Below are 27,405 nucleotides of genomic sequence, written 5' to 3'. Positions count from 1 at the left end.
AATCCAATATCATCATTGAAAAACTGATAATAATCATTTAACAATTGAAAACCGGTCACAGTTTAAAAAATAGTTAATAATGGCAGTTCTAAATTTTCTTCTTAAATAAAATTGAGTGATGTGGTTGAACATGGCAGATTTTACGACAAACTAAGATGGAAGACCAAATTGTGCATTTTCCCCGTAATTTACAGTTTTATTTTTGTAAAGAGAAGAGGAGAAAAGCATCAAGCTTGCAGAAAATGGCATAAATATAATGGTGGTAAAGCTCTACAAAAACATCAGTGCCAGCAGCAAGTGCAAAAATATCAGTGTTCATAAAATTATCTTGATGATCCTTGATCATTGACAGGACAAGAGATGGATAAAACAATAAAATTTCACCGGTTTTGATGGACAGCATTCCACAGAACAGAACTGAGGACTTCTCCCAGAATTTTAATTGCCCCCATACCACAGAAATACTCTACACTTACAAACATCTATGCTTACTCAAGTCTTTAAACTTAGGCCCACTGTTATAATAGCCAGCATCGCTAACCACTATACCAATCAGAGTGCCCAACTAAGGTTGATAATAACAAAATATAGATAATAACAAATGTTCATCAAATCCTAAGGTATACAACTTGAGAGATGGCAGAAACATTGCACAGTGTGCAAAAAAAAGAGGGGGGTCAGTTCTATATCTCCTGTTCTACTGGGCCGAATGACGAAATTCAAATTGCGTTTTTCATGTCTGGAAAGCACAACTTTGGATACATATTAGATTTATATGTATAACATCATTCTAATATAGGTATTTTGACACTAAATTGTACTTTCTCTGAAATGACATGCCAATTTTTTTTTCCATATTTCGATTCTATGACTCAAATTATGATGCCAAACTGCCACGTTTTTTAAAAATTGTGCAAGTAGTTTTAAAAAATTAGCTCACAAAGTTTTAGCTCCTTGGTGTTAATTGAATTTGATATATATATATTAATATGTCTTTTTTATTAAACTTACTCCATTCCTTCATACAGAATTTGAAAGTTAGGTAATAAGCATTCTGTATTATTTGATTATGATTCTTAGAAAAACACTAAGCATCAAGTTAGTCTTGAAAAGATATCTCACTGTTAAGGTGGAATTTGGAAAAAAAAAGAGAGAGAGAGAGAAATTTTAGAAATTTATATGTATCCAAATATAATTCGCACATTTTTTATGCATTATTTTTAAAATTTGTATTTTAAAATTTTTAACACCATCTTAAAAGTAGTCGTATTTCTAGGCACACCTGCAAAAAATGAGAGTTTTTTTTTTAATTCAAAATTTTCTACGATGTACATGAATGTACATATTGAAGCATTTTGAAATTTAGCAACCTCCCTTTTTTTGGGGGGGGGAGCGATAATAACGCCAAATGTGGTTTACGCACTTTGTTCAAATTATTTTAAAGTATCCCCCCCCCCCCCGTTGTAGACTTTTTTTTCCTGCTCGTCTACAATGAAAAAAGAAAAGGAAAATAGGTTGCTGTAAATTAAGAAGTTCACCAAGTAAATTATTCTTAGTGAATAACTGAAAAGATAAATAGAGAGCCAAGATAAATTTTTTAATTTCTTAATAAATTTCGCACCAAATTTTACAAAATTTAATATTAAGGCGCAATGTGAGATGTAAAATTGAAATACGGAAAGAATTTGGCATGTTATTTCAGGAAATGTCAAAATTTTTATTAAGTAATATATAAATCTAATATATATCCTAAGTCGCACTTATGAGACATGATAAAACATTTGAATTATGTCAATCAGCCCAGTAGAACGGGAGATACAGAACTCTCTTCTTCTTCTTTTTTTTTTTTTTTTTTTTTTTGTATGTGTGTGTGTACATAGTGTTTTTCAGTGTACATAGTGCTATGGGAAATTTTCTCTCTAATATTGGCTTATACACCATTGAATGCTGCAGACATGACATCAAATATCTTAAATTCAAACCTAAATTCTAAAGATGTCAAAATTGTGTGTGCATGATTTATTGCCCTCGCTTTCTACAAATCTTATACATAAAAAGACTTGATCTCTCAAAGAAATGTCTGCAGTGTCAACCAATATATAGAAAAACGTTTACTTGAATTTACTTTTTCAATCAACTTTTCATTCTGTATTTTAGGCCGTGTGTATGATGCATTATTAGCAGATGATTTTAAATTCTCTTTCAGCATTTCATCTTCTGCTTCATTTCAGAAGTTAAGCAGTTGACATAAATTCCCATCATGATGGTTATGTTGCTTGCTTTCCTCTGTTTTATTAATTTGGCCATACTTCTTAAAGGAAGTGCATTTCGTACTGAAAATTACTGTTTTATAATAGGACTAGATTTTTTTTTCCCTCTGTTTTCTTTTGCCTGTCGAATTCTGGTAGTATCAGTAATATCTATTATGGCTTTTTTATACCTTTGTACAATGGTCCTTAAATCGGCAGCCATTAGCAAAGAATATGCATGATTATTTTTTCTTTATTGCTCCCAGAGCTTTTCTGTTGATTTGTGCCCGAGATGAAAAGGCTGATTATTTAATTGTCCCAATGATTGATTGTTTGATTTACCTGCATAATTTCTTGCAAAAACTACTAAACACCATCTTCAACTTTGAAATTAGTAAGCCATAGGGTATTCTAATAGTAAATGATATCGAAATTCTCTCTTCACTTTTTCATTACCAAATGAAAAGTTCAGAATCACATACATGCCTGTTGGCAACCAAAATTTTACAAGAATATAATTTTTTTCATCAGTTAGCTTATGATTGATGTAATTTGATATGTCTTATTTCAGATTGTGATGTCATTTTTATATAATTTGGGGTAATTTATGAAGAACAGTAATTTCTTGAGATTTGTATTTGTATTTCCATTTCCAATTCAGATAGGTGATTTTCTGCTTTTTCACTGTTATTTAATATACACTTTTCTGCTTCAAATTGGCATTTGGATTTCTTTCACCAGAGTTAAAACAATTTAAAAACGACTGCTGTTTCATCTTTGTCAAAACAAAAAATTAAGAAAAAGATCAAAACAAATTTAAAGTAATAAAATTATGAACTTAACAAATTGAATAAAAGAAAACAGTTCAACCTAGATTTTCTGAGTATGGTTCATTTATGAATGGCAAAACTACCACTCTGGGAGAGATCAGGTGCACAAAAGGGGTGATCTGCTAAGATGGGCACTTTCACAAGATGTGTTTTAAACTCTGTCTACATGAGATTTACATCTGAACAAGTCTGCCTCACACACTTTTCCTGACAGTTTTTTTGTCTACTCAGGGAGGTTTTGTATCCAAGTTCATCTAAGCTGCTAAGCCAGTCAGTGGTCAAAGCAAGGGACATGATTTGTATTAATAGTAATAATAAACAGAAGGCTTAATAGCAGACAGAAAGTAACAAAAATTAAAAATGCCAATAGAAATGGAAACTACAAAAAGTAAATACTGTTGTTACTGATCCTAACTGGTTAGCCATTAGCCTAGACCATATCCATGAGTCCAAGAACCGTCAATAAATGCAAAATGAAGGTAGGTCTTTTCAGTAGGTCCTCTTTTTAAAGTCCCAAACAGGTGAGAAGATGTTCAGGAGTGATGTCATGTTATAATTATTAAGTATTACATTTCCTACAGACAGAGTAGTTCTTATTTCCATGATCAAATTTAAATTTGCCATGGTAAATTTAAAATGGTAAATCAAATTTTCCATGGTAAATTTAAAATTAAATTTAATTTGATATTTCACGGGTCCACTTAGGAGCCTCATCAAAGTAGTCTGCTGAGCACTATTATCCCCTATACAAATAACACCTCCCGGCTGAGTCAGTTGTAGATTTAACTCTCGAGCAAATCCAAAAAGGTCAGGGTGCAAGTGGCCAGAATCTTTGAAGTACTTTCCTCAGCTAGGGCATCAGCCATTTCATTACCTCTGAGACCAATATGTGAAGGGATCCATTGCAGATGTACATCATGGTTAGAAGAGATATTTTGCAGTAATGCCAAAATAGAAAGTGTAAGTCTCATCACCAATACGAGGCCCCTTTTACAGATGCTGGATAGAACGGTAGCTGTCAGTCAAAATACACATATCTTTGTAGGCAGTACAAGTGTATGCAGCCTTAAAGCCCTCCTCAGTTGCTGTAAGCCAGCTTTATTTACAACATATTTCTCGTAATTTTTTCTTATTCCTAAAATGTTTCATGATTTTTATTTGTTCTACTTGATATTTCATTTTTTCACTCCTCCCCCCCAAAAAATATAGTGCAGTTTGGGATATGAAAATATCATGTTAAAATTATTCTACAGACATCCAGTTAGTGCAAGGCAAATGATATGGGTTTAATGTGCTTGATAAAGTTGCTTGGGGAATTAACAATTTTTTTGTCTTAGTTATGTTTGCAAAAAATAAATAAATAAATACTCATGTTTACAATAAATGCATATAGATGACTTTTTTTTTTTTTTTTTTGTATTATTTCATGAAGAAAATGTAACATGTTTGCAATGTGTACCATTTGTTATTACAGTTTTTATTTGCATGTTACAAGTTATGTAATCTGTTAAGTAAGTGATTACATATTATGTAAATTCCCAATTAAAAGTCAAATAATTTTGCATGCTGAACTTGCAAATATTTTTACCTTTTCTGAGCAAGATATTTTTTAATAGATCTCCAGTTTTATTTTGCTTAACTTTCAAAGATGAAAATATTGATATTATAATAGATAAATTGTAATCACAATTTTACAATTTACAGTTAGAAAACTTGAAAATTATGGAACCAACAAGAATTTTATTCTAATCAGAACACTGAAAAAAGCTGATGGAATTTAAATTGTAAAATAACATTTGATGAATAAAATAGTGTTGGCCATTTTGATAAATCCTTGTAGCAGTGCTAAGTATGAGAGAATTCTCAAAATTATTGTTAAAATACAAACTAAATTTAGATCCAATATGAATGATCATTCACTGGAAAAACTTTTATTAGCAAAAATAATACATACAGGGCAATTGGTGTGAGCAAAATTATAATGCATCTTTCTGAAAGAAAGCAAAATCCGCTACTGTTGTTAACTGTTTTATGAAAATGGATTAAACTATTGCTTTTCAATAAAATATTTCAAATAATAGTTTTTATAAATATATGAATATTTTTTAACTAACTGCATTTAAAACTCAAATTACACTTTTAGATGGAATTTATAGCTGATTATTTAAAAAAAGAATTAGCAGTTTCAAAAAAGTATTGGAATGTCTGAAGATTTCAGAAATTTATAAATTGGTCTTGATGATACAATAGAGTTTTTATTTATACCTTCGATAATACTACAGAAATTACATGCAAGTTCTCAAATATGTAACTCAAATTTTCACCTTAGATTTCACTTAGAGTGCAATCAGAAATAATTGAAAGTAGTATTTTGATATGCAAGAAAGCCATCATGCATCAAAAAAGTAATTATTCGAGATATTGAGCAACAAAGTATGTATCATAGACCATCATATCTATGAAAACAAATCATGAAAATCTGAAATAAGTATTTACCACTGCCCAAAAGAATTTTTTGAGTTTGTTTTTATGTTAAATTTGCTTTATTATTCCCATTTATTTGATTTTTATATAAAATTTTAAACCACTGTGTTCTTAATTTTTATTATAATTATATATATATATTACATTCAGATCTTAACAGCTGTTCATTTGAAGTTTTTTTATAAGCATTATTATCTTCTTGCTCTATTTGGGTTAGACTATTTACTGAGTTTCTAACATCATGGACACTAGTAATTTTCTTTCTGCATTGAACTTTCTGAAAAAATAAAAGACTAAATTAAGTTTTTCAGCTTGACATGAATGAGAGCCAGTTTCTCTTCTAAAAGATATTCCCTTTTTATATTTTGCATAAATGATTTCATCATTTTTATCTATCCAAATTATCACAGGTTTTAACTTAAAAAAAAGAACTCTAATTCCAGCACTTTTTTTTATTTGTACCTTCAATTATAAGTGAAAATTGTCTGATTTAAATACTTGGAACTGAATAAAATAATAATGAAGATAAATTTAATGTCTGTATAAGTCAGGGACTTCCAACATTTTCTTCCACCAACTCCTTTTAAAGAAATAGTTTTCTTCATTTCTCATCATTTGTTGCTCCCTTTGCATTTTTCTCTGTAATAGAGAGTATAAAACATACATCATGATACAAATTTGCACATAAAATAAAGATAATTAGATTAAGAATATAATCAGAAGTTTAAAAAAAATGGTTTATTATTTTTTTGTTCAATAATTAATCTAAAGGGGCTTTGTCCCTGAAGGACTATTGTTTTTGTTTTGCGAATATTCATTGGTTCACTATAAATGTCTGTTTCACTTTTCAAACTGTTGCCACCAAATGTTAGAGTCCTGCATTATATTTGAAGAAATTAAGTAATGAAAAATCTGCATAAATGTATGTGTATTTCTCGTATTGTGATAAAACAATGGTACATAGAGCCATCAAATTTTGAATGACGTAAACCTACTACTGTGAATATGGGCATGTGGAAGCCCAAATTTAAAAATATGGAACTAGTCACAATATGGAAACAAAATCACAGATTCTGATAGCACAAAAGTCATAAAACTGCTCAAATTAATCTTTAAATCATCTCAGCAAAAATATTTTACCTGTCCTTGTTTTCCATTCTAGTTTTGCATTCTTCATATTTTTTATGGCATTTGTGTTCTTACATTTTACATTTTTATATTACACTTATTCCATAGAAAATTTATATAGTTAAATATGTACTTGGTTTAAAAAAATATATCAAATAATTTTAGTCTTTATTTAGTTGGATTTCTTCCTTAGTGCATGGTAGCTGTAAACAAACAATTATCAATTTAATAAATATGTTTTTTAATTATTGAGATCTTAATTATGCTGATTAATTGCCATTGGATATTTCACTATTGAACCCCAATAAACTCCTTGTTCATCATTGAACCCTTTTAAAATTTCACTGACCAAGTGTCAATTCTGAACCAAGTGGAAACTCCTGATTAAGTGAATAAAGCTAATTTTTGAGTATATGTTGCAGGTTCAAATTATGATCTTGATGATGTACATGTTGTGTATTAACTGGTCTTTTTATAATGCTGTTAATTGTAATTAATGTGTGTACAGTAATACTGTCTGTTACTTTAAAATAGGCACTTCAAAGTCTTCATATAGACCCTTCCATCATTTATGATCATAACGTGTGTCATCATCACACACAAAAAACTAGGGGATTTTAGCAAAGTAAAAGGATTGAACCTTTCTTCTTGAGCAGTTGTTGCTCTGGGGGAGATGAAATACTTTGAAGTGCCTATTCTAAAGTAACAGATTATAGCTAAATTACTATTCATTGGATTCACAAATGAAATCATAGAATTGTATCCCAGTCTAGTAAAAATTAACTGAACATGCATTACTGGCCATCCAATATGTATTACAGAAGAACAAGATATGTCAAATTTATTTCAGAGGTTACACATTAGAGTTAATGTTAATTAATTTGAAATAAAGCCTTCTTTGAGGTAAGGAAGACTAAAAAATCAGTAATGAATATTGCCTTCACGTTTGTCAATAACAGCAGCTACATACTGTGGCATTGTGTGATTGAGGCTTTCGATGTGTTGTTATTGAACGACAACCCATACTGCCTCCACACTTAACCGAAGCTCATCTTGTGAACCCGCAGCTGTCGCATACTGGGCTAAGTATTCTTCATTCATTGATCAGATATGTTCGATGAGTGATAGATCTGGAGAATGGGCATGACCAGAGTAACAGTGCAATATAGTGGACTTGAAGAAGAAAGCTTGAACATTGTGTGCAAGGTGTGATCATGCATTGCCCTATTAAAATGTTGCCTCAGACTAGCCCTGAAGATAATGAAGAGAAGACGACCTCAGAGATTTGGCTTATAGCATCAGAGATCTGGCATATAACATATAGAGAGAGATGTAGCAATACCACCCCACATCACAATGTCTTATGCAGGACCAGTATGACGATGCATAATACAACAGTCGGGCAGCCTATCTCCACAGTGTCTCCAAGGTGTAATCCTTTACCATCGTGATACTCCATGCAGAAGCATGATTTGTCCGAAAACACGTCATGACATTTGGATGTCCACCTTTGCTGTTCAGTACTCCATTGCAAACATCTGTGATTTAAAGATAGTGAAGCAAAGGATACCTAGCAGACAGTCCATTATACTTTAAATAACATTGTAGTGTTCATGCAGACACGAGTTCTTATGTTACAGACTGCATTTATTGTGATATAGTTGCAGATGTTGCAGTGCACTCCATCAGTACCATACACACAATATGCTTGTCTTCCCATGGATTGGTACGACGAGGTAGTTGCAATTGCTGCCGTCCATCATTGGTTCTTCCCTGCATTCACTGACTCCATATTTGCACGATTGTTGCTTGGCTACATCTGACACTATGACTGATTTTCTGGAAGGATAATTTGCAATCTCAGTATACAACGATTTTGCCTCAGTCGAGCTCAGAAATTTGCTTGAATGATGCTTATGTTTTTCTACAAGGTGTACTGAAGTTGCATACATAAAAAATCTCGTGAGAAAACAATCATATTATTCAAAATTGCAATCTTTCCTCCCTTTATATAGAGATCGGAAAGAGCTCTGAAGTTGCCCATGATGTACGCATGCACTGAAATCATAATCATTTGCATATTACAACATGCTATATACATGATGCCAGTTTCATGCTGTTTGGATGCTTCCTTCAGTGTTTTGCATTTTGGATGGCCAGTAATTTTTGATTAGTTTTTTAATATATTTCATGCAAATAAACTTTGATGTAAATGCTTCATAAAAGCATATCTCTCAGAACATGTACCAATTTTTTTTTTTTTTTTTTTTTTTTTTTTTTTTTTTTTTTTTTCAAGCTTTTGATACCAGACAACTGTAATCAAGTGACAGTTAACCAAGTGAAATCAACTGGAAACATTGTACAGGTAGACACAATTGCTGGAAAGCTAATGCATTTTTTAAGCTGCATACTTACTACTTTATCAGTTAAAAGTAGTGAAACTCAATGCCTGGATAATATGCAACAAAAAGAAAATAAGACAGAGGACTTCCAGTTTAGAGTTCAAGATGTAATAAGGTACTTTTTATGCAAAATTTGTGTAATAAAGAAATGTTTGTTGCTGCCATATCAGTTATCACTGTGGTGTTAGTTAATCTTTTGCAAATAAGAAAGGTGTTTTCTTTATCAGTGCACATATGTGATAGCTGTCTTCAGTGGGCTGAAGCGTGACCTTCGAGAGGGAGAAGGCCATGACACTTAATAAACATGGCGGAGCTTTCCGTCCGATGTTATCGCCGGAAAGTCATCTGAATTTTTAAATTTTCGTCAGAAATATAACTTTATTATGTTGCTTAGTTAATTAAAATAGCTGAAAGAAAGGAGGATTTATATACATACACACTTGTTAAGCTTTTTACAAATATTAATTAAATATAATTCAAAGAACTGAAAAACAAACGAACATTTTACAAAAATTTAATCCCTGATTGAAAATTGCCACTGTAATGATAAATTGGGAAGTGTTCTTAAGATAATAATTAATATTTTACCTAGGCTCAAGTATTAATTTATTCGCTTTTCAGAGCAAAATATATAACCATCAACTTCTATATCTCCAGGTTATGTAAATGAAATGCTATATAAATTAGCTAATAAATGTGATTAAAAAATAATACATACCTAAATCTTATAGAAAAAAAAAAGCCTTCCAACATTCATATTTGAAACTATATAACCTAACAAACAACACACACTATTTTAAAATATTAAAAATTTTTTTAAATATTTTTAAATAGTGTATGTGGCAGTATTTTAAAACACACATAAACTATGCAGTGTTTAAAAGTTACAAGGAAAAAGTAAAAGAACTACTATTTTCAATTAATAAAAAATCATTTAGTATTTTTTAAATAGCAAGCTGTTAAAAGTACAATAATTAGTAGCAATGCTGATGATTTAACATCATTTCTTTCTATCATATGTAAATATATTTATAGCCATTTTACATTTACATCTCACAGCCATTTTATTCATTTTTTCAAATCAATAACATTCCTTTGGGTACTTTCCCTTGTATACTTGGCAGAAATGATTTGAATAATATACACAATAGTAAGAACTGCACATTTAAATCTGCTCTTCATTAAATAGCACACTATTAAAAGTTTTTTCCCATTTATCTTGAATTTTATTGCTATCGCAAGCATGTACAAAAATTAACAATGAAAATGGAATGTATTCAAATGTAGTAATTAAAAAACATAACTTGCAACATTCATATTCATACCAAGAGATATACTACAAATTCAAAGAGAAAAATAACAGAACTGCAATTTGCACTTAATGTAAAATTTAATGTTTTTTAGATATTATATGATTTAAAAATGCAATAATTATGGATTACAATATTTAGTAGTAATGCTGATGTTTCTTAGCACCATTTCTTTCAATCATATGCAGGTGTATATACATATTTTTATTTTCTAAATTTTAGGATAATGGGGATTACAATTATCATTTTATGCTTTTTTTTTTTTTTTTTTTAATTTATTGCCAGTTGTGCATGTTGTTTGTTAGGTTACTTCATTTCAAATATGAATGTTGGAAGGCTTTTTTGTTATGTTTCTTGTATGAAGTATTTTTTAATTTTTTATCACATTTATTAGCTAATTTATATAGTATTTCATTTACATGCGCTGGCGATATAGAAGTTGATGGTTATATATTTTGCTCTGAAATGCGAATAAATTAATACTTGAGCCTAGGTAAAATATTAATTATTGTCTTAAGAACCCCTTCCCAATTTATCATTACAGTGGCAATTTTCAATCAGTGTTCATACACTCCAACTATTACGGATTCTCCGTAGTTTCTACGGAAATTCATGAAAAACTACGAGCTACGAAAAGTATGGAAAAAACTACGGATTTTACAGAAACAAGAGCAGGAGAACCAGTACGTAAAACGGAACCAACTAATTCATCCGATGATTGGCTGAATACTCGTGTTATCATATATCACGTGTTGAGTGCGTTCCTAGTTTTGAAGAATTAGCCAATCGTAGATCAGTAACTCCAACCGTTAACGACTTATCAATAGTTCCACCCAATTGTCTGTCTCCCAGGTTCCTCGCTGATGCATGTTTAGGCTGCATTTGGCTGCATTGTGTAGTTTACGGCGAGAGCTTAGCATGTGTCTTGTGAACTGTGAATCAGGTGAAAGATTTTTAATCATAATGCTGCCTCGAACGAAGAAGCCAAAATTATCAAAGCAGAAGTTTAAAGATTCATATTCTTCAGAATTTCCATGCATTAAAGCGTCCGAAATTTCTGTGAATCACACACACTGCAGTGTATGCAACAAAGACTTCTCAGTTGCTCATGGTGGAAAAGATGACTGTAAACGGCATGTGTTTTCTCAAAAGCATATAGAACTTGGCACTATAAAATCTAAAGAAATAACAAATTTCTTAATAAAAGATGATGAAACAGATCCTATAAAAGCCGAATGCTATTTTGTTCGTTTTTTAATTGAACATAATCTACCGCATTCTGTTTCGGATCATTCCAAAGAGCTTTTCTGCCATAGCAAAAAAATTTAGCTGCGGTCATACCAAAACTGCTGCTATTGTGAAAACGCTTGCAGAAAATACTGTTGCTGATATTATAAAATCAGTGTGCAGTACATCATTTTCTCTAAGTACTGATGGAAGTAATGATAACAATGATAACAAACTGTACCCATTGGTTATAACATACTACAGTAAAGAAAAGGGAGTGATAATAACTTCATTGATTTCTATTTTAGAATGCACGAATAATACAGGAGAAGGTATTTTTAATTGTATAAATGAAAACTTTAAAAACAAAGGTTTAGAATGGAAAAATTGCTTATCATTTTCTTCAGATAATGCTAGTAATATGATTGGAAAGTTTAAAGGTGTAGCATCATTTATCAAAATGCATCAACCAAGTATAATCACCCGAGGTTGTCCGTGCCACCTCTTGCATATAGCTGCAAAAAAAGCTACTGAAAAATTAATTGGCTCAGAAATTGAAATGTTGATAATAGATATATATTTTTACTTGGAGAAAAGTTTGAAACGAAAGCATAGCTTCAAAGTTGCTCAACAAATTTTGGGACAGAATGCAAAATCTCATAAAATTTTGAAATATTGCAGTACGAGATGGCTGTCTCTTTTAGAATCTATAACAAGGATTTTGGAACAGTGGGATGCTGTGATAAATTTTTTGGAGATAAACCAGATAACAGTGAGAATGAAGGAAAGAGATTGCAAAACATTAAAAAAATTTTACAGTCACCGACCACCAAATTGTACTTGTTATTTTTGAAAAATACTTTGCCATTGTTTATAACAGTAAATATTAATTTGCAACAACAAGCTCCTTATATACATAAATTGAGAAGAGAACTTTTTGAACTTTTAATGAATTTATTTGTTAGATTCGTAAAACCATCAGTAATTTCTAAAGAAAATGAAGATGTTACTCTAACGTCTATTCCATTTCAGAAGTATAGTAAACAAAAAGAAAATGAAAATTTAGTGATTGGTGCGGAAACAAGACTATATTTAAAAAATGCCAAGTTGAATGAAAGTGAAGTGAAATCATTTTTCAATTCTGTGCGAGCTTTTTTTGTAACTGCATGTTCATATATAATTGATAAATTTCCACTGAGTGATCCATTTCTAAAATATGCTGAAGTTGCTGACATCAACTTGAGAACTGAAGTCTCATTTTCATCTGTTCTTTACTTGATGAATACTTTTCCATCCATTATTGATGAAAAATGTCTTAATCAAGTAGAAATTGAATTTTCCATGTATCAAGTAGATGATTTGAAAGAAATTGTAGATTTGCGTATTGATATAGCATGGGGAGAAATTGCCAAATTAAAAAATATGAATGGGTGTATTAAATACAAAGTATTGCCTTCTGTAATGCTTGCTGTCTTAATAATACCTCATTCAAATGCAGCTTGCGAAAGAATTTTTTCTATTGTTAAAAAAAATCAGACGGAATTTCGACCAAATTTAGGTCTTAAAACTCTTGAAGCAGTTTTGATTGAAAAAATAAATATGCAGGCAAATGAAGAACTGTGTTATAAAAAAACATTCTCAAAATCAGAACTTAAGCTTGCTAAGCATGCTACATATAAATCTTTGCATTCATAAATTATGCGTATTTTGTTTAATACTTATATGTATCATTCTTGGTTATTTAAATTTTATTTCCCTGTAGAAATCATATCCAGAATAAAGGTATGATTTATAGCTTCTGATTTTTTCTATGATTAGTAGTGATTTGAAGTACTTTTTATTAGTGAATGCTTGAGGAGTTAAAAGAAAATTTCTAATTAAATGTGCATATAATTTACAAGGTATATTTTTAATTATTCAGTTTTATATGTATATGGATTTTAAATGTAATAAAATTGATTACAATTAATTATTAATTTAAAATTAATGAATGGTTAATTACAACATACGCTACGTGCACATTTTCAAAGTTGTAAAAATGTCGTTCGCGCGTTGACTACTGACAAGGTTTGCTGAAGGTTGGAGTCTATGAGTGTTTAAATTTTTGTAAAATGTTCGTTTGTTTTTCGGTTCTTTCAATTATAGTTATGCACAAAGTTAATTAAAATATCTGTAAAAATTTTATAAATGTGTATGTATATAAAGCCTAATTTCTTTCAGCTATTTTAATTAACTAAGCAACATGATAAAGTTATATTTCCGACGAAAATTTAAAAATTCAGATGACTTTCCGACGATAACATCGGACGGAAAGCTCCGTCATGTTTATTAAGTGTCATGGCCTTCTCCCTCTCGAAGGTCACGGCTGAAGTATAAGTGATTCTTCCTTAGTCCTAATATAATGTTGTGCTGATTTAAAAAATATTTTGTATGTTAGTCCTCTTTAATTCAACTTTGCATTTACCGAAGCCAAGTTATGTTTTGAAATGTAAAGATTTTGTGGTCAGTCAGCTACTGTTAATAAACGGTGTCAGAATTCACTGACAAATACAGATTCTATTATTAATTTTGTTAGAAAATAAAAAAAACTTATTACCTTTCCTTCACAATTTTGCAGTGGTATCTTCTTAGTTGAAAAAAAGATCTCCTTGTTCTAGATGAAGCGCATTTTATTTTTTCGACTTTTTTTTTTTTAACTTGCATATCACATGAAAAATATTGAAAGGAAAACAAATATTTAATTACTATTTAGCAAGTACTACAGCACACTAGCTGTTTCTTATTTGTGGCTGTAAAAAGAAACTGATAAGCTAGAAGACCTAACTTTGCAGTTTTTACAGTACAAAGTCCGTAATCCGGACTCGTCAGGACATCGGCGATTCTGGATTAGGGGTTTTTTCTGGATTATAGATCATCAATTTAAATCTGGTAAGATGGCATGCAGAAATTATAAAATTAAAAATGTGAAACCATAATTTATGAAATAAAGAACAATTATGATCTAAAGGGTATCAAAATTTACAAAAAAAAAAAAAAAAAAAAAAAAACTTAATATTTATTTGTTTACTTTATTAAACATTTCTTTCAATGTGCGCATTCGTAAAGTTTGCGGATTTGAGTTCCGGATTATAGATCATTCCGGATTATGGACTTTGTACTGTACATGTTTGTACCAGAACAAAACCAAAACATAGCTAAACAAGTATACAAGTATACATTACAAGTATACATTGCAAGTATACAAAAAATGACATTAAATTTTCTCATTAGTGAAACGGCTTCCGCCATCTAGTGAGGGGGGGGGGGAAATACTTTAAACTAAATTCCTAATATACACTGAAGTTACAAAAGTCATGGGATACCTCCTAATATTTTGTCCAGCGAAGTGCAGCAACTCGACGTGGCATGGACTGAACAAGTCGTTGGAAGTCCCCTTCAGCAATATTGAGCTATGCTGCCTCTATAGACGTCCATAATTGTGAAAGTGTTGACGGTGCAGGGTTTTGGGCACGAATTGACCTCTCGATGATGTCCCATAAATGTTTGATGGGATTCATGTAGGTCTATCTAGGTGTCCAGAATGTTCTTCTAACCAATTGCGAACAGTTGTGGTCCGGTGACATGGCGCATAGTCATCCATAAAAATCCCGTCGTTGTTTGAGTATGTGAAGTCCATGAATGGCTGTAAGTGATCTCCGAGTAGCTGAAGGTATCCATTTCCAGTCAATGATCGGTTCAGTCGCACCAGAGGACTGAGTCCATGCCATGTAAAAACAGCCCAGACCATTATGGAACCACCACCAGCTTGAACAGTGCCTTGTTGACAACTTGGGTCCATGGCTTCGTGGGGTCTGTGCCACACTCGAACCCTACCATCAGCTCTTACCAACTGAAATCGTGACTCATCTGACCAAGCCATGGTTTTCCATTCGTTTAGGGACCAACTGATATGCTCACGAGCCCACGAGAGTCGCTGCAGGCAATGTCGTGCTGTCAGTAAAGGCACTAGAGTCGGTCTTCTGCTGGCATAGCCCGAGGAAGACAAATTTCGCCGCACTGTCCTATCGGACACGTCCCACATTGATTTCTGTGGTTATTGACGCAGTGTTGCTTGTCTGTGAACATTGACAACTCTACGCAGACATCGCTGGTCTCGGTCGTTAAGTGCAGGTGGTCGGCCACTGCACTGTCCATGGTGGGATGTTATGCCTGAAATTAGATACTCTCGGCACACTCTTGACACTGTGTATCTCGGAATGTTGAATTCCCTAACGATATTCGAAATGGAATGACCCATGCGTCTAGCTCCAACTACCATTCCACGTTCAAAGTCCGTTAATTCTCGTCGTGCGGCCATAATCACGTCAAAGGCTCTTCACATGAATAACTTGAACACAAATGAAAGCCCTGACAAAGCACTTCGCATTTATACATTTTCTACGTGATACTACTGCCATCTGTATATTTGCATATTGCTATCCCATGACTTTTATCACTTCAGTGTACTTCCACCTTTAAATTATAGTGAAAACCAGAAATTAAACACAATAAAATTTACACTATTGCTCAAAAAATAATACTATAATAATAAAAATTAAAAAATAATAAATAAATAATAATAAAAATAAAAAGCTAATATCTTGTGAAAATTTCAAGCATCAAATAAGTAGGGTCCTAAAATTGAGTTTCAAAATATTCATATCGCTCAATGCAGTTCATCAGCTGGATAACAGGAATATCATTCCTGGATATATCCAGGGGGTAAAGTTTACAAAGTGGGCATACAAAAGTTCCTGAATATGTTTTATTTCTGCTACTCATACACAACTGTTATAGATCAATTAAGTCTTTTCATTATCTAGTTCAATTAGTACTGTATCATAACACTTTATATGTTCTACTAACTGAACTTCACAACCAAAAATACACACAATCGTGGAGAAATATGAAATTTGAATAACTTGAAACTTTCAGTTTCTAAACTAGGGTTGCCAAATATTCTTTTTAGATCTGTTTCTCAGTTGATTTGTTATATCTTAGCATTTTCAGGGTCTTATTCAAAGATTTTGGGAATAAATTTTCTCACAGAGTTTCAGTTTCCAGTTTTTCAATGTCTTGGGATTAAAGATTATGGAGTCAAAGGAATGCTCTTCAGCAATGTATATAAGAGGTTGATTATTTATTGCAGCTTCAACTTCACATGTCATCATTGAAAGGTCTTCAAAACTGAGTACTGATCTACAAAGTGTTCATAGTAGATATTTTACACTGTGAATGCTTGCTCCCACCGTCCACCCCACCACATGGCTGATGGATAAATTAACTTCCACTTAAAGGGTGCTAGGTCTTCAGAGTTTTCTGTGTGATTCCAGTTTAAAGATTTCAAAAGATTGTTAGCTGAAAGTTAGTTCTGTTGACACTGTAGATTGTTGAAATTCTCCCCCTTCTCACTATAAATTTTCTGAGGCATTGATGAAGCCTTGTGTTGAAAAATTAGTTATTAGTCCCAAGCTTATGATTTGATATACTGTGCATGTGAAAATGACTCTTCTGTGCATGGGCTGTACACCATTTTTCTACATAACTGTAAGGTCTAAATCCATTTGACTTTTAGGAATGCATTGACTTTTTGAATAGTTATTGTGACAATATGAAGCCGATAATGTTTTCATTGCACGTAATCTTTTGGACAGAGGAAGCATGTTTCACATGTGATGCCAGTCTTCAACGGTCACAAAAGCCACATGTGTTTAGAGTCCAATTTTCATGCAATCTGCCTGCAGAAATATTAGGTATGGTGATCTGTAAATGTATGATGTCTCTCTACATTATTGGCTGTACATTAGGCTCCCGATTATCCGCACCTGCTGCACAAAGGTGTTTTTTTTTTTTTTTTTTTTTTTCCCTTCTAAGCGTAAAGCAAAGAAAATAAAAATGTTCACAAAACTGAGCGAAATGTTAAATTTGCTAACATCGGGCTTATTTATGTCAAAAATATCCCGGGCCTTCTCGGAACCTTCCCCTCGGATGAGTAAGTGATTTCTTACTCACCCTTGCAGTGCCTGCTCCACTGCCATCTCTCGTCTTAATCTTACTGACACGTCCACTTCCTCCCACTCATTGTTAGTTTAAGCCTGATAGTGTTTGCGAACTGGTAGGAGTTAATTTCTTATCTTTTATTGTGTTCACTGCTCGTGCTTTTTGGTTTTGTGTTTTTCGTTATCAATTTAAAATGTCAGGAAGGAAGGTTGTGTTGACGATTGCACAAAAACTAGAATTAATTTCCAAAGTAGCAAACGGCACTACAAGGCAGCAGGTGGAATTGGATTACGGAATCTTGGAAACAACAGTGCATGACATTCTAAAGTAAAAAGACAAACTGGTGAACTTTGCATCAATGTCGGACAGTGCTTCCGCAATGAAAACGCGAAAAACTATGAAGGGTTCTACCTTTGATGAGATAGACACGGCATTGACAGAGTGGTAAGCTCAAGTTCAAAAAGAGGGTACTCCTGTAAATGGTCCTATCATTCTGGCGAAGGCAAAAACCTTTTTTGAGTTGTTAGGCGTGAAAGGAAATTTTGATGCATCTTCTGTCTGGTTTTGACTCATTTTAAGCAGCAACATGGAATTCGAGAAATTGGACTTTGGGGAGAAACTTAGTGGTGACTAACAAGCAGTCAACGATTTCCACCATGAATTTGAAGAATTGTTTTAAAAGAAGAGCTATCTTTTAAACAAATTTACAATGCCGACGAATCGGGACTTTTGTGGAAATGTCTACCCACTCGCACTTTAGCATTTGAAAGTGAAAGTAAAGCGGCTGGTCATAAAAGCAGCAAGGAAAGGACCACTATCATGTCTTTCAGTAACGCTACCGGTGGACATAAATTTAGACTTGTTGTCATTGGAAAGTCAAAAAAACCAAGATCTTTCAAAGGCACAAGGATAGAAAATTTGCCCGTTGATTACTTTAATCAAAAAAAAAAAAAAAAAAGGATGGATGAAACAAAAAATTTTTTAAGAATGGTTCGAAACAATCTTTGTTCTTGAAGTGCGTAAACATCTTAAATCGAAAAACCTGCCTGAAAAAGCTGAGCTATTGATCGACAGTGCACCTTCTCACCCAGCAACAAGCGTGCTAAAGTCTTCTGATGGACAAATTTTTGCAAAATTTCTCCCCCCGAATGTTACTGTGCTAATCCAACCCATGGACCAAGGAGTCATTGCAACAATGAAGAGAACATACCGAACCAAGCTGCTAATGACCAAAATTGAGGAAGGTTATGATCTGAAAGAGTTTTGGAAACACTACACAATCTTGGACAACATCTATGATATTGCATCTGCATGGGACTCAGTGAAACCGTCAACCCTCATAAAGTCACGGAGAAAACTCATGCCTAATGTTGGAGCCAACAACAACCTAACCCCTTTGAGTTGTGAAGAAGAGCATGAAGATGTAGGCATGTCCACGGCAATGCTTGCCGATAAGGTGAAAACAGTTCCAGGTGGTGAGAACGTCGATGCTGAAAACATTAACGAGTGGTTGGAGTGTGACGTCAACGAACCTGGCTTCAAACTCTTGACAGATGACGAAATTGTGAAGAAAGCTAGGGGAGAGACCGACAATGAAGGAGAGCGAAGTGAAGGTGAAGAAGAGCCCACTGTGCAGATGCAGAAGACTCATGAAGTGGCTTTGCAACAAGTCGTCGGACTGCTGAGCTATTTATTTGGAAGAACAAGGTGACACAGAATTGGCTGAGAAACTTATGCTACGAAAAATGCAATCTTGCATCAAGAGAAAATGCTTCCAAAGCAAGAAGCAAACACAAATGACTGATTTCTTCAAAAAGGTGTAGTTTTATAGTTATGCTTTTGTAATTACATAATACATTACAGTATTAAAACAGTACATATGTATTAATTTTTCTGTGTATCCTTGATGCCTCTCGTAAGTGCAAAGCACTTTTCTGTTTTCATTAACAAAATGCATTTTAGGTTAATTTTGAGTGACATACTAAAATATTAAGCATTAGTTAAACATTTTCTGCTTTTTTTTAACGTTTTATTGTATATAAAACGATTTTCAAAGTTGGAATGACTGTTTTCTCTTTTGCTATACCCGTTTTTAGCTTTTTTTTTTTTGGATTATCCGCGGCGGCCGCGCCACCCAATTCCACGGATAATCGGGAGTGTACTGTATAGGAAATGCTCCAGGTGCTGAATTGGACATGGGCCTCTAGTTTTATGGTTGCCATGATTGCCGGATCTGACACCTTTGGAATTTTTCCTGTGGGTACACCTGAAGGGATTAGTACAGCGAGACTGAGTTACTCGAGAAAATATGACTTAGTTGCTCATCTTCATGCTGCATGTATTTTGGTTGACACAACTCTGCTGTGACGTACAGTTAGCCGTTCCATGCCATACATATGCATACTTCATTATGTACTGTGGATATTTTGAACATCTTTCTATGTAAACATAATGGAAGTATCGATGTTCATGTTTCTCAAATTTTTATTTTCTTGCAATGGATGTGATGCCATACTTTTCTTTTGCACAAATGCACTTTTTTTTTTCTTTTTGTACACTGCTGGCCACCCAAGTTGCAACACCAAGAAAGACAAGAGATATCACAACAAAATTTATTTAGTAGATAACATGTTGACCAAGTATCAAATGATTAAATTTATAGACTTTTGTGAAGTGTGGTTCCTTCCAGAATCAGCAGCCAGAGTAGTCGCCATTGTTGAAGATCACCACTGCTACATGCCTCAGCATTGATTCAAAGAGACTTTGGATGTATTCTTGGGGTAGGGGAGGCCAAGCAGCTTCCACACGTTGCCAAAGTTGATCTGGTATGGCAGCTTGGGATGTAATCTGGGTCAATCATTCAGCAACCATGGACCATATGTTTTCTATTGGCGAGAGATACGGAGAGCAAGCCGGCCAGGGAAGCAATTCAATCTGGCGATTGAAGAAGAACCCTCGGACAATACGTGCCACGTGTGGTCGCTTTATCCTGTTGAAATATGGCTGTGGGCAAGCCCTGAAGGTAAGGAAGGACAATTGGCTCCAACACCTTGGAGATGTAGTACTGGCTGTTTAAAGTACTGGCAATGCGTATTAGAGGAGTGCGAGAGTGATATCCAATACCGCCCCATACCATAATATCCGGTGCAGGAGTAGTGTGGTGGTGCACAATGCAGCTGTTCAGCATCCTCTCTCCACACTCCAGACTCGAATCCGACCATCGTGATGTTGCAGATAGAAGCGTGACTCATCAGTAAAGACAATTTCATTCCATTCTACCAGCCACGTCCTTCTTTCATCCCACAATTAGTGGTGGAGACGTCTGTGGTTTTGCGTCAAGGGTAGACGAAGCAATAAACATCTTGCGGACAGACCACTGTGCTGTAAACGGCATCGAATGGTACGTGCAGACACTGGATAATGCGTTACAGACTGAATGTGCTGTGCTATGGTTCATGATGTGACTGAGTGATCCGTCACTGCCGTGCGCACAATGTTCCTCTCATCACGGGAAGTGGTGCACTTGAGGTGGATGCGATCGAACACGGCGGTCCATCGTACCCTCCTGCATCCAATGGTCACATATCCACATTACAGTTATTTGGTTTCGTCCAACACGACTACCGATTTCCCTGAAAGATAATCCATACTCTCAGTAGGCCACTATGCTTTCTCTGTCGAACTCGGATACTTGATCAAACGCTGATTGCTGTTTACTACAAGACATAAATGATATTTTTTTTTTTTTTAAATTTTATTAACCACAAGAAAAACACAATTGCCAAACATGAAATTGTCGAAAACTCCAAGCCTTAAATAGCGCTTTAAAATGGTGCCACAGGTGCTGAAATTCTAATCGTTTGCATATCTCACCTCCGCTAATGCATGTAGTAAATTTCATGTTATTTGCATGCTTCCTTCAGGGTGTTTCATTTATGGTGACCAGCAGTGTATGAATACTGTGGGTCATACAGATACAGTTCTTTAGGTGTATTTAAACTATTCTGCCAAGGAATCTGGCTGTGCTGAGTTTGGCCAGTTTTAATGGATCACCCTGAATGACTTCCTTTCGTTCATTAATATATGTACTCTAAAAATTTATTTTTGTTGTTTTTCAGGTATATGGTCTTTTGCATTCTCGTAGGTTTTTTTTTTTTTTTTTGTTATTCTTTTGGATTAAAAAGATAATTGTCAGTAATGTTATTTCTAGAGTTAAGTTTACAATTTGTACAAAATGAATCTTTTAAATTTCATTTTATTTGCATATGTCAAATTTAAAATTAGTAAAATAGTTAGTGTTTAATGTCACATTCTCTGCTAAGTAAAAATTGTACTTTTTTCTTGCATATAGAATTACTATGCATGTATTAAATTTTGGTAAATGATCTTGTACAATGGATATTTGACAGTTTTGAATATAACCAGCTTTTCAGGGTGATTATATTTGCTTTTAGAATGTGGTGCTTAAATTCTTGGATGTGATATAATTCACTTCATATGATATTTGTATTAAATCGAAATTATCTCTTTGAGTAAATTTTAATATTCTACTTAGCTTGAATGGAAATTTTGTAAATTAATGCAATTGTTTGGTATAAAATGCGATGAGTTACGATAGATAATGGCGCTGGTTCCAAAATAAAACTAACTAAGTAGGCCACACAAATATTTAATTATTTACATAATGTACAAGGTTACAAGTTAAATGCTCCATTAGCACAGATAAAGTGGAATGAGCAAACGCACCATAGGTCTGCTGCGTACATTCTTCAACAACCAACTCAACTAAATTTGGCTCCTCTCACAAGAGGGTGCTGATCCTAGAGGGCGCTATTTTAAACCGAACATCCCGGCACCCATTGAAACAAATTTCAATAATGCCATAAAAGTTCTACAATCAAATTCAAATTTAGACATACATATGAAATACACAATGAAATGCAATTTAACACAAATTATTTCAATTACAATTAAATTCAGTATCATATAATAAGAAATAAAAATGTCACACATAAAAATATTACACTTGCACTAAATGAATAATGTAATAATGTCCATTCATAATATGGAAATTTTATATCTGATAGTTGTCTGATATTGGCAAAATACTTAATTTTGTGACAGGCCTTTTAAAGAGACCTTTTGCCGTGCGTACACTAACTGCTCTAACTCTTTTGTCCAATCCAGGTATAATTTCTTCAACTCGACCTAAAACCCAGTGACAAATAGGCAAATTGTCTTCCTTCACGAGCACCATAGTTCCTGATTTAATGTTATATTTTTTAAATTGCCATTTCGTTTGCTCATGAAGTTGTGATAAATAATCCCGTTGCCACCTTTTCCAAATATTTTGAGTCATTTTAGTGACTCTTTCCCATCTAGACAATCTGTTGTCAGACTTATTTATAATTTGTGGTTCTACAGAGGCTGTTATAGAATGGCCAATTAAAAAATGTCCAGGCGTTAACGCATTAAAATCCCTTGCATCTGAAGAGAGAGGAAAAATTGGTCTAGAGTTTAATATTCCCTCTATTTGTGTTACTAAAGTTAAAAATTCTTCCACAGTTAATTTTGAACTGCCAATCTTTTTTTTTTTTTTTTTTAATGCGTTTTGAATGATTTAACGCCCACCTCCCAAAGCCCACCAAAATGTGGAGCTCTAGGGGGTATACATTTCCATTCAATCTCCTCTGACAACAAATAGTCGGATAATTTTTGTTGTGGTGCTGTGGCTAATTTAAACAGCTTGCTTAATTCATTTCGAGCTCCACGAAAATTTGTAGCATTATCGCTAAATATGGTTGAGCTTTTTCCTCTAATAGAAGGCAACCTGACAGTTCCAATCTAAGAATTGATAAGGTTTTTATAGGTGCAACTCGTGGCTTGCTACACAAAAGTCGAGCGGTTAGCAATCCTGAAACTGGTAAAGCTTGAACATAGATTGCAGTTTCGTATGCCGAAGATGACGTATCTGCAAATCCATGGAGTACTATGTGGTTTTCCTGGAATACAAATCTAGGAATCTTAAGATTACTTAGTTCAGAGAGTGTGGATACGAAATTAATCCATTCCTTGGCCATAGAATCTGGCCATGTGTCATTCCAATCGAGTTTAGCAAGCCAGAACCTTTGCATGAATATTTTGGCCTTTGTGACCACTGGCCCAGTTAAACCAATTGGATCGAACATTTTCGAAATTAGTGACAGAACATCTCGTTTACTATAGCTGTTAGAGTGAGGAATGGTCATTGTAAACAGTCAGTCTGAGGATTCCATAGGACACCAAGAGTTTTTACGGACGAAGATTCTTGTTACTCGGCAAAAGTGTATTCTGAATGAGCAGTAACCTTATTTTCAGACACAAGCAGATCTGGATGATTTGCACGCCATTTATGCAGTTCGATTTTTCCTAATTTTAACAAATTTATTAATTGGGATTGTAGAAGTCTAGCCTTTTCGAGTGATGATTCTCCGGAAAGTATGTCGTCAACTTAGAAGTCAGTAAGAGCGATGGACGATGCTAGAGGTAAGTTTTGTCTTTCATCTATAGCTAACTGTTTAAGAGCTCGAGCTGCTAGATAGGGAGCGTTTGACGTCCCATACATTACTATGTTGAGCTTATAAGTTTGCACTGATGCATCAACACTGTCTTTCCGTAGAATTCTGAGCAAGTCTCTTTGTGGAGGATGGACTAGAATCTGTCGATACATTTTTTGTACATCTGCTGTGAAGGCGTAGCGGTGTTTTCTAAATCTAACCATTATAGAAAATAATTCCTGCTGTGGAATTCTTCCATTCAACAAAATATTGTTTAATGACAATCCCGATATTGTGGCAGTGGAGGCATTAAAAACCACTCTTAAATGTGTACTACTTTTGTCTGGTCTGTAAACCCCATCGTGAGGCAGATAGTACAAATCATTTATGGATTCAGATCCCTCAGCTAGTTCCATATGCTTTAAATCCTTGTATTCTTGCATGAATTCTGAGTACAATCGTTGTAAATTCGAGTCTTGACCCAATCACTGCCAAACCTGATTAAGTCTTTTCTCTGCTAAATTTCTAGACTCGCCCAACAATTCAGAATCCTTCATGGGCATGCATACGACGTACTGACCTTCAGAGGTTCGATAAGGAGTTTCATTAAAACGTTTTTGGCAATATTTCTCATCAGGACTAAGTGCTGAATCCGGAAAATTAATATTTTCTACCTCTCAGAATTTTTACAATGTTTCTTCAATTTTTTCATTTTGCATAAGCAGACCACAGTATTGTATTCAAGTGGTGAATTATGCACAATACCACTAACTATGAATCCAAAAATCATTTCCTGGAACAATAAGTCTTTTGTCACGCTGCGAACTTGACCCGATAAGTCAAAGAAACATTCTGCACGCAATAATAAATCAATTTCCTCACGTGTGTTAAATCTGTAATCAGCTAAGGAAATATTCCTGGGGATGACAATATTTTCAATAGATATGGGGGTAAGGGGAGTTATTTCTGTAATTTTGAAAACAATAAAAAAATCAAGTTCTCTAGAGAATGTTTTTTCCTTATTGGCAATTGAAGTCCTCAATTTATAATTTAAAGTAATATCAGTTCCATTTAATCCTGAAATCGGAGCAAAAACCTTTGTTTTTTTTTATCCCTAATTGTTTTACAAAATGAGCAGACACGCAGTTAATCTGTGAGCAGCTGTCAAGAAGAGCCTTTCCTTTGATGAATGTCCCTTGTGAAGATTTCATTAGAACAGTCGCAGATGGCAAGATAACACTTTTATTCGTGGCTAATAAACAATTTGAAAGACTCGTCGCTTTCCCATTAGGCGCCGGAGGAATATTCTTCCCGCCAGCTGTCTTCTGCTCTATCGTCTGCGGATTTTTATTCGAAACAGAATCCGAATTCGATGACTCATCCTTACGAAGCAATGTATGATGTTTTGAATGGCAAATATTGCAAAAATGATTCGATCGACATTGCGACGCAATGTCCTTTTTTACCAAACAGTTTAGACACAAGTTATTTCGTTTTACTAGCGTAAATCTTTCGCCAAAATTCATATCAAAGAATTTACTACATTTAAAAAGAGAATATGGCAAATTACATATAATGCAATTTTTTTCCGAATTATTTGAATGAATAAGAAGGATTTTTTTTTTTTTTTTTTTTTTGTTTTGTTTTTATTTCATTCACTTGTTTTGATTTTATAGTGTTTTTTTGGATACTTTCCAAAGTTTGACTTCTTTTTTCTAAGAATGTCATCAAGTTATCAAAACTAGGAACATCTGAAGCATTTACAGATAATTCGAACTGCTTTCGAGTTTCCTTGTCTATTTTGTCTAAAATGACAGTAGTAATTAAAATATCAGAGAATTTGTTTCATTCGAAATCCAAATTATTTAAAGCTCTAACGTTTTTATTCACAGCATCTACTAGACCCCTTAATTCTTTCGATGATTCATGAATAATTTTTTCCAATTCTAAGATAGCTTTAATGTGAATATTAACAATAATTCTCTTGTTTTTGAAGCGATTTTCTAAAGCCCTAAATAATGATTCAAAAGTATCTTCCTGAGTTTGAAACAATTTTGCTTCTCCCTTAAGAGCGGCATGCAGATAATGTAGCTTTTGTGCATCTGTTAATTGAGTATTCGAGGTAACAATATTATTAAATTCAATTTTAAACATGCTCCATTCTTCATACTTTGCGCTAAATTGCGGAAGTGGAATTTCAGGTAACTTTATTTTACAACTACTTTTTGCAATATTAACTTTATTAATACTAGCAACATTATCAATTAACATTTGATTGAAACTTACCTCTAGATCGTCGATTCTTGCTTCTAGATCTAATAATTCCTCTTCTAATTCAGAAGTATCATCCTTTTCAGGCACAGCAATATAATATTCCGATCGAAGTGTATCCAATGCAACGGACATCTTTTCCAAGGCCTTGAGCTTGGCATCAGTAAAGATCCTTTCCTTATTTCAATATAATGAATATTGAATCTTGTAGGAAGAATAAAGCTAATTTTTCAGAATAAACAAAATACTTTTATTTAAATTTTAAAACAGAACCAAAAAAAAATAAATACTGCAGCTCTAAACTATCAAAATTTTAAACTCTTAACTACTGCAGTTAAAACTCTTACAACTATTAAAAAATACTCCAAATCTTAAACTCTCTAAAAAACAAAATATATAAAAATCTTCCGAATCCTCTTCTTGTTGCCACACCGTAAAATGCAAGTTCTTGTCCTATTATTTATATTTCACGTTCTCTTTAAGTCACGATCTTTATAAGTCATGATCTTTACAAGTCACATCTTTACAAGTCCCCCCACAAGAAGCACATTCGTCACCGTAGAGACAATGTTGCTCAGAGTTCATTGAGAGAGAAAGAGTTAACAGCTAACCTTGACAAAGCATCAGCATTCCCATGTGAACTTCCTTTGCGGTACGTCACAGTCATGTTATATCATTGTAACGCTAAGGCCCAACGAGACAATTTAGCACCATGAGGGGCACTTTGAGTCAAGTAGGTGAGGGGATTGCGATCAGACACAATCTGCACTTTGGCATCGAAAATCCATGTGTCAAATTTTTTCAAGGTTTCGATGACACAAAATGCTTCTCGTTCGATGGTTGACCATCGTTGTTGACAGGGCGTTAATTTCTTGCTGAAAAATGCTATGGGCATTTCTTTGCCATGTTCGTCGTTTTGAGCTAAACAC

At 33.6% G+C, this 27,405-nt stretch overlaps 1 protein-coding gene across 4 annotated transcripts in view; it reads left to right on the top strand.

Moving 5' to 3' along the window:
- The window catches only part of LOC118184903 (uncharacterized), a 145,178-nt gene that overhangs the window by 92,811 nt on the left and 24,962 nt on the right, over positions 1 to 27,405 (top strand). For all 4 annotated transcript variants that reach the window (XM_085816076.1, XM_085816078.1, XM_085816077.1 and 1 more), the window contains one exon: positions 8,988 to 9,208. In XM_085816076.1, the coding sequence (XP_085672202.1) occupies positions 8,988 to 9,208 (221 nt within the window). The remainder of the gene's footprint in view (positions 1 to 8,987; positions 9,209 to 27,405) is intronic.

The sequence above is a fragment of the Stegodyphus dumicola genome, chromosome 4 (genome assembly GCF_044657685.1).
Source record: "Stegodyphus dumicola isolate Sdum_Otavi_A_Nest chromosome 4, ASM4465768v1".
Taxonomy (NCBI): Eukaryota; Metazoa; Arthropoda; class Arachnida; order Araneae; family Eresidae; genus Stegodyphus; species Stegodyphus dumicola.
Note: the sequence above shows the minus strand (reverse complement) of the source record. Positions and strands in the feature narration are given on the sequence as shown.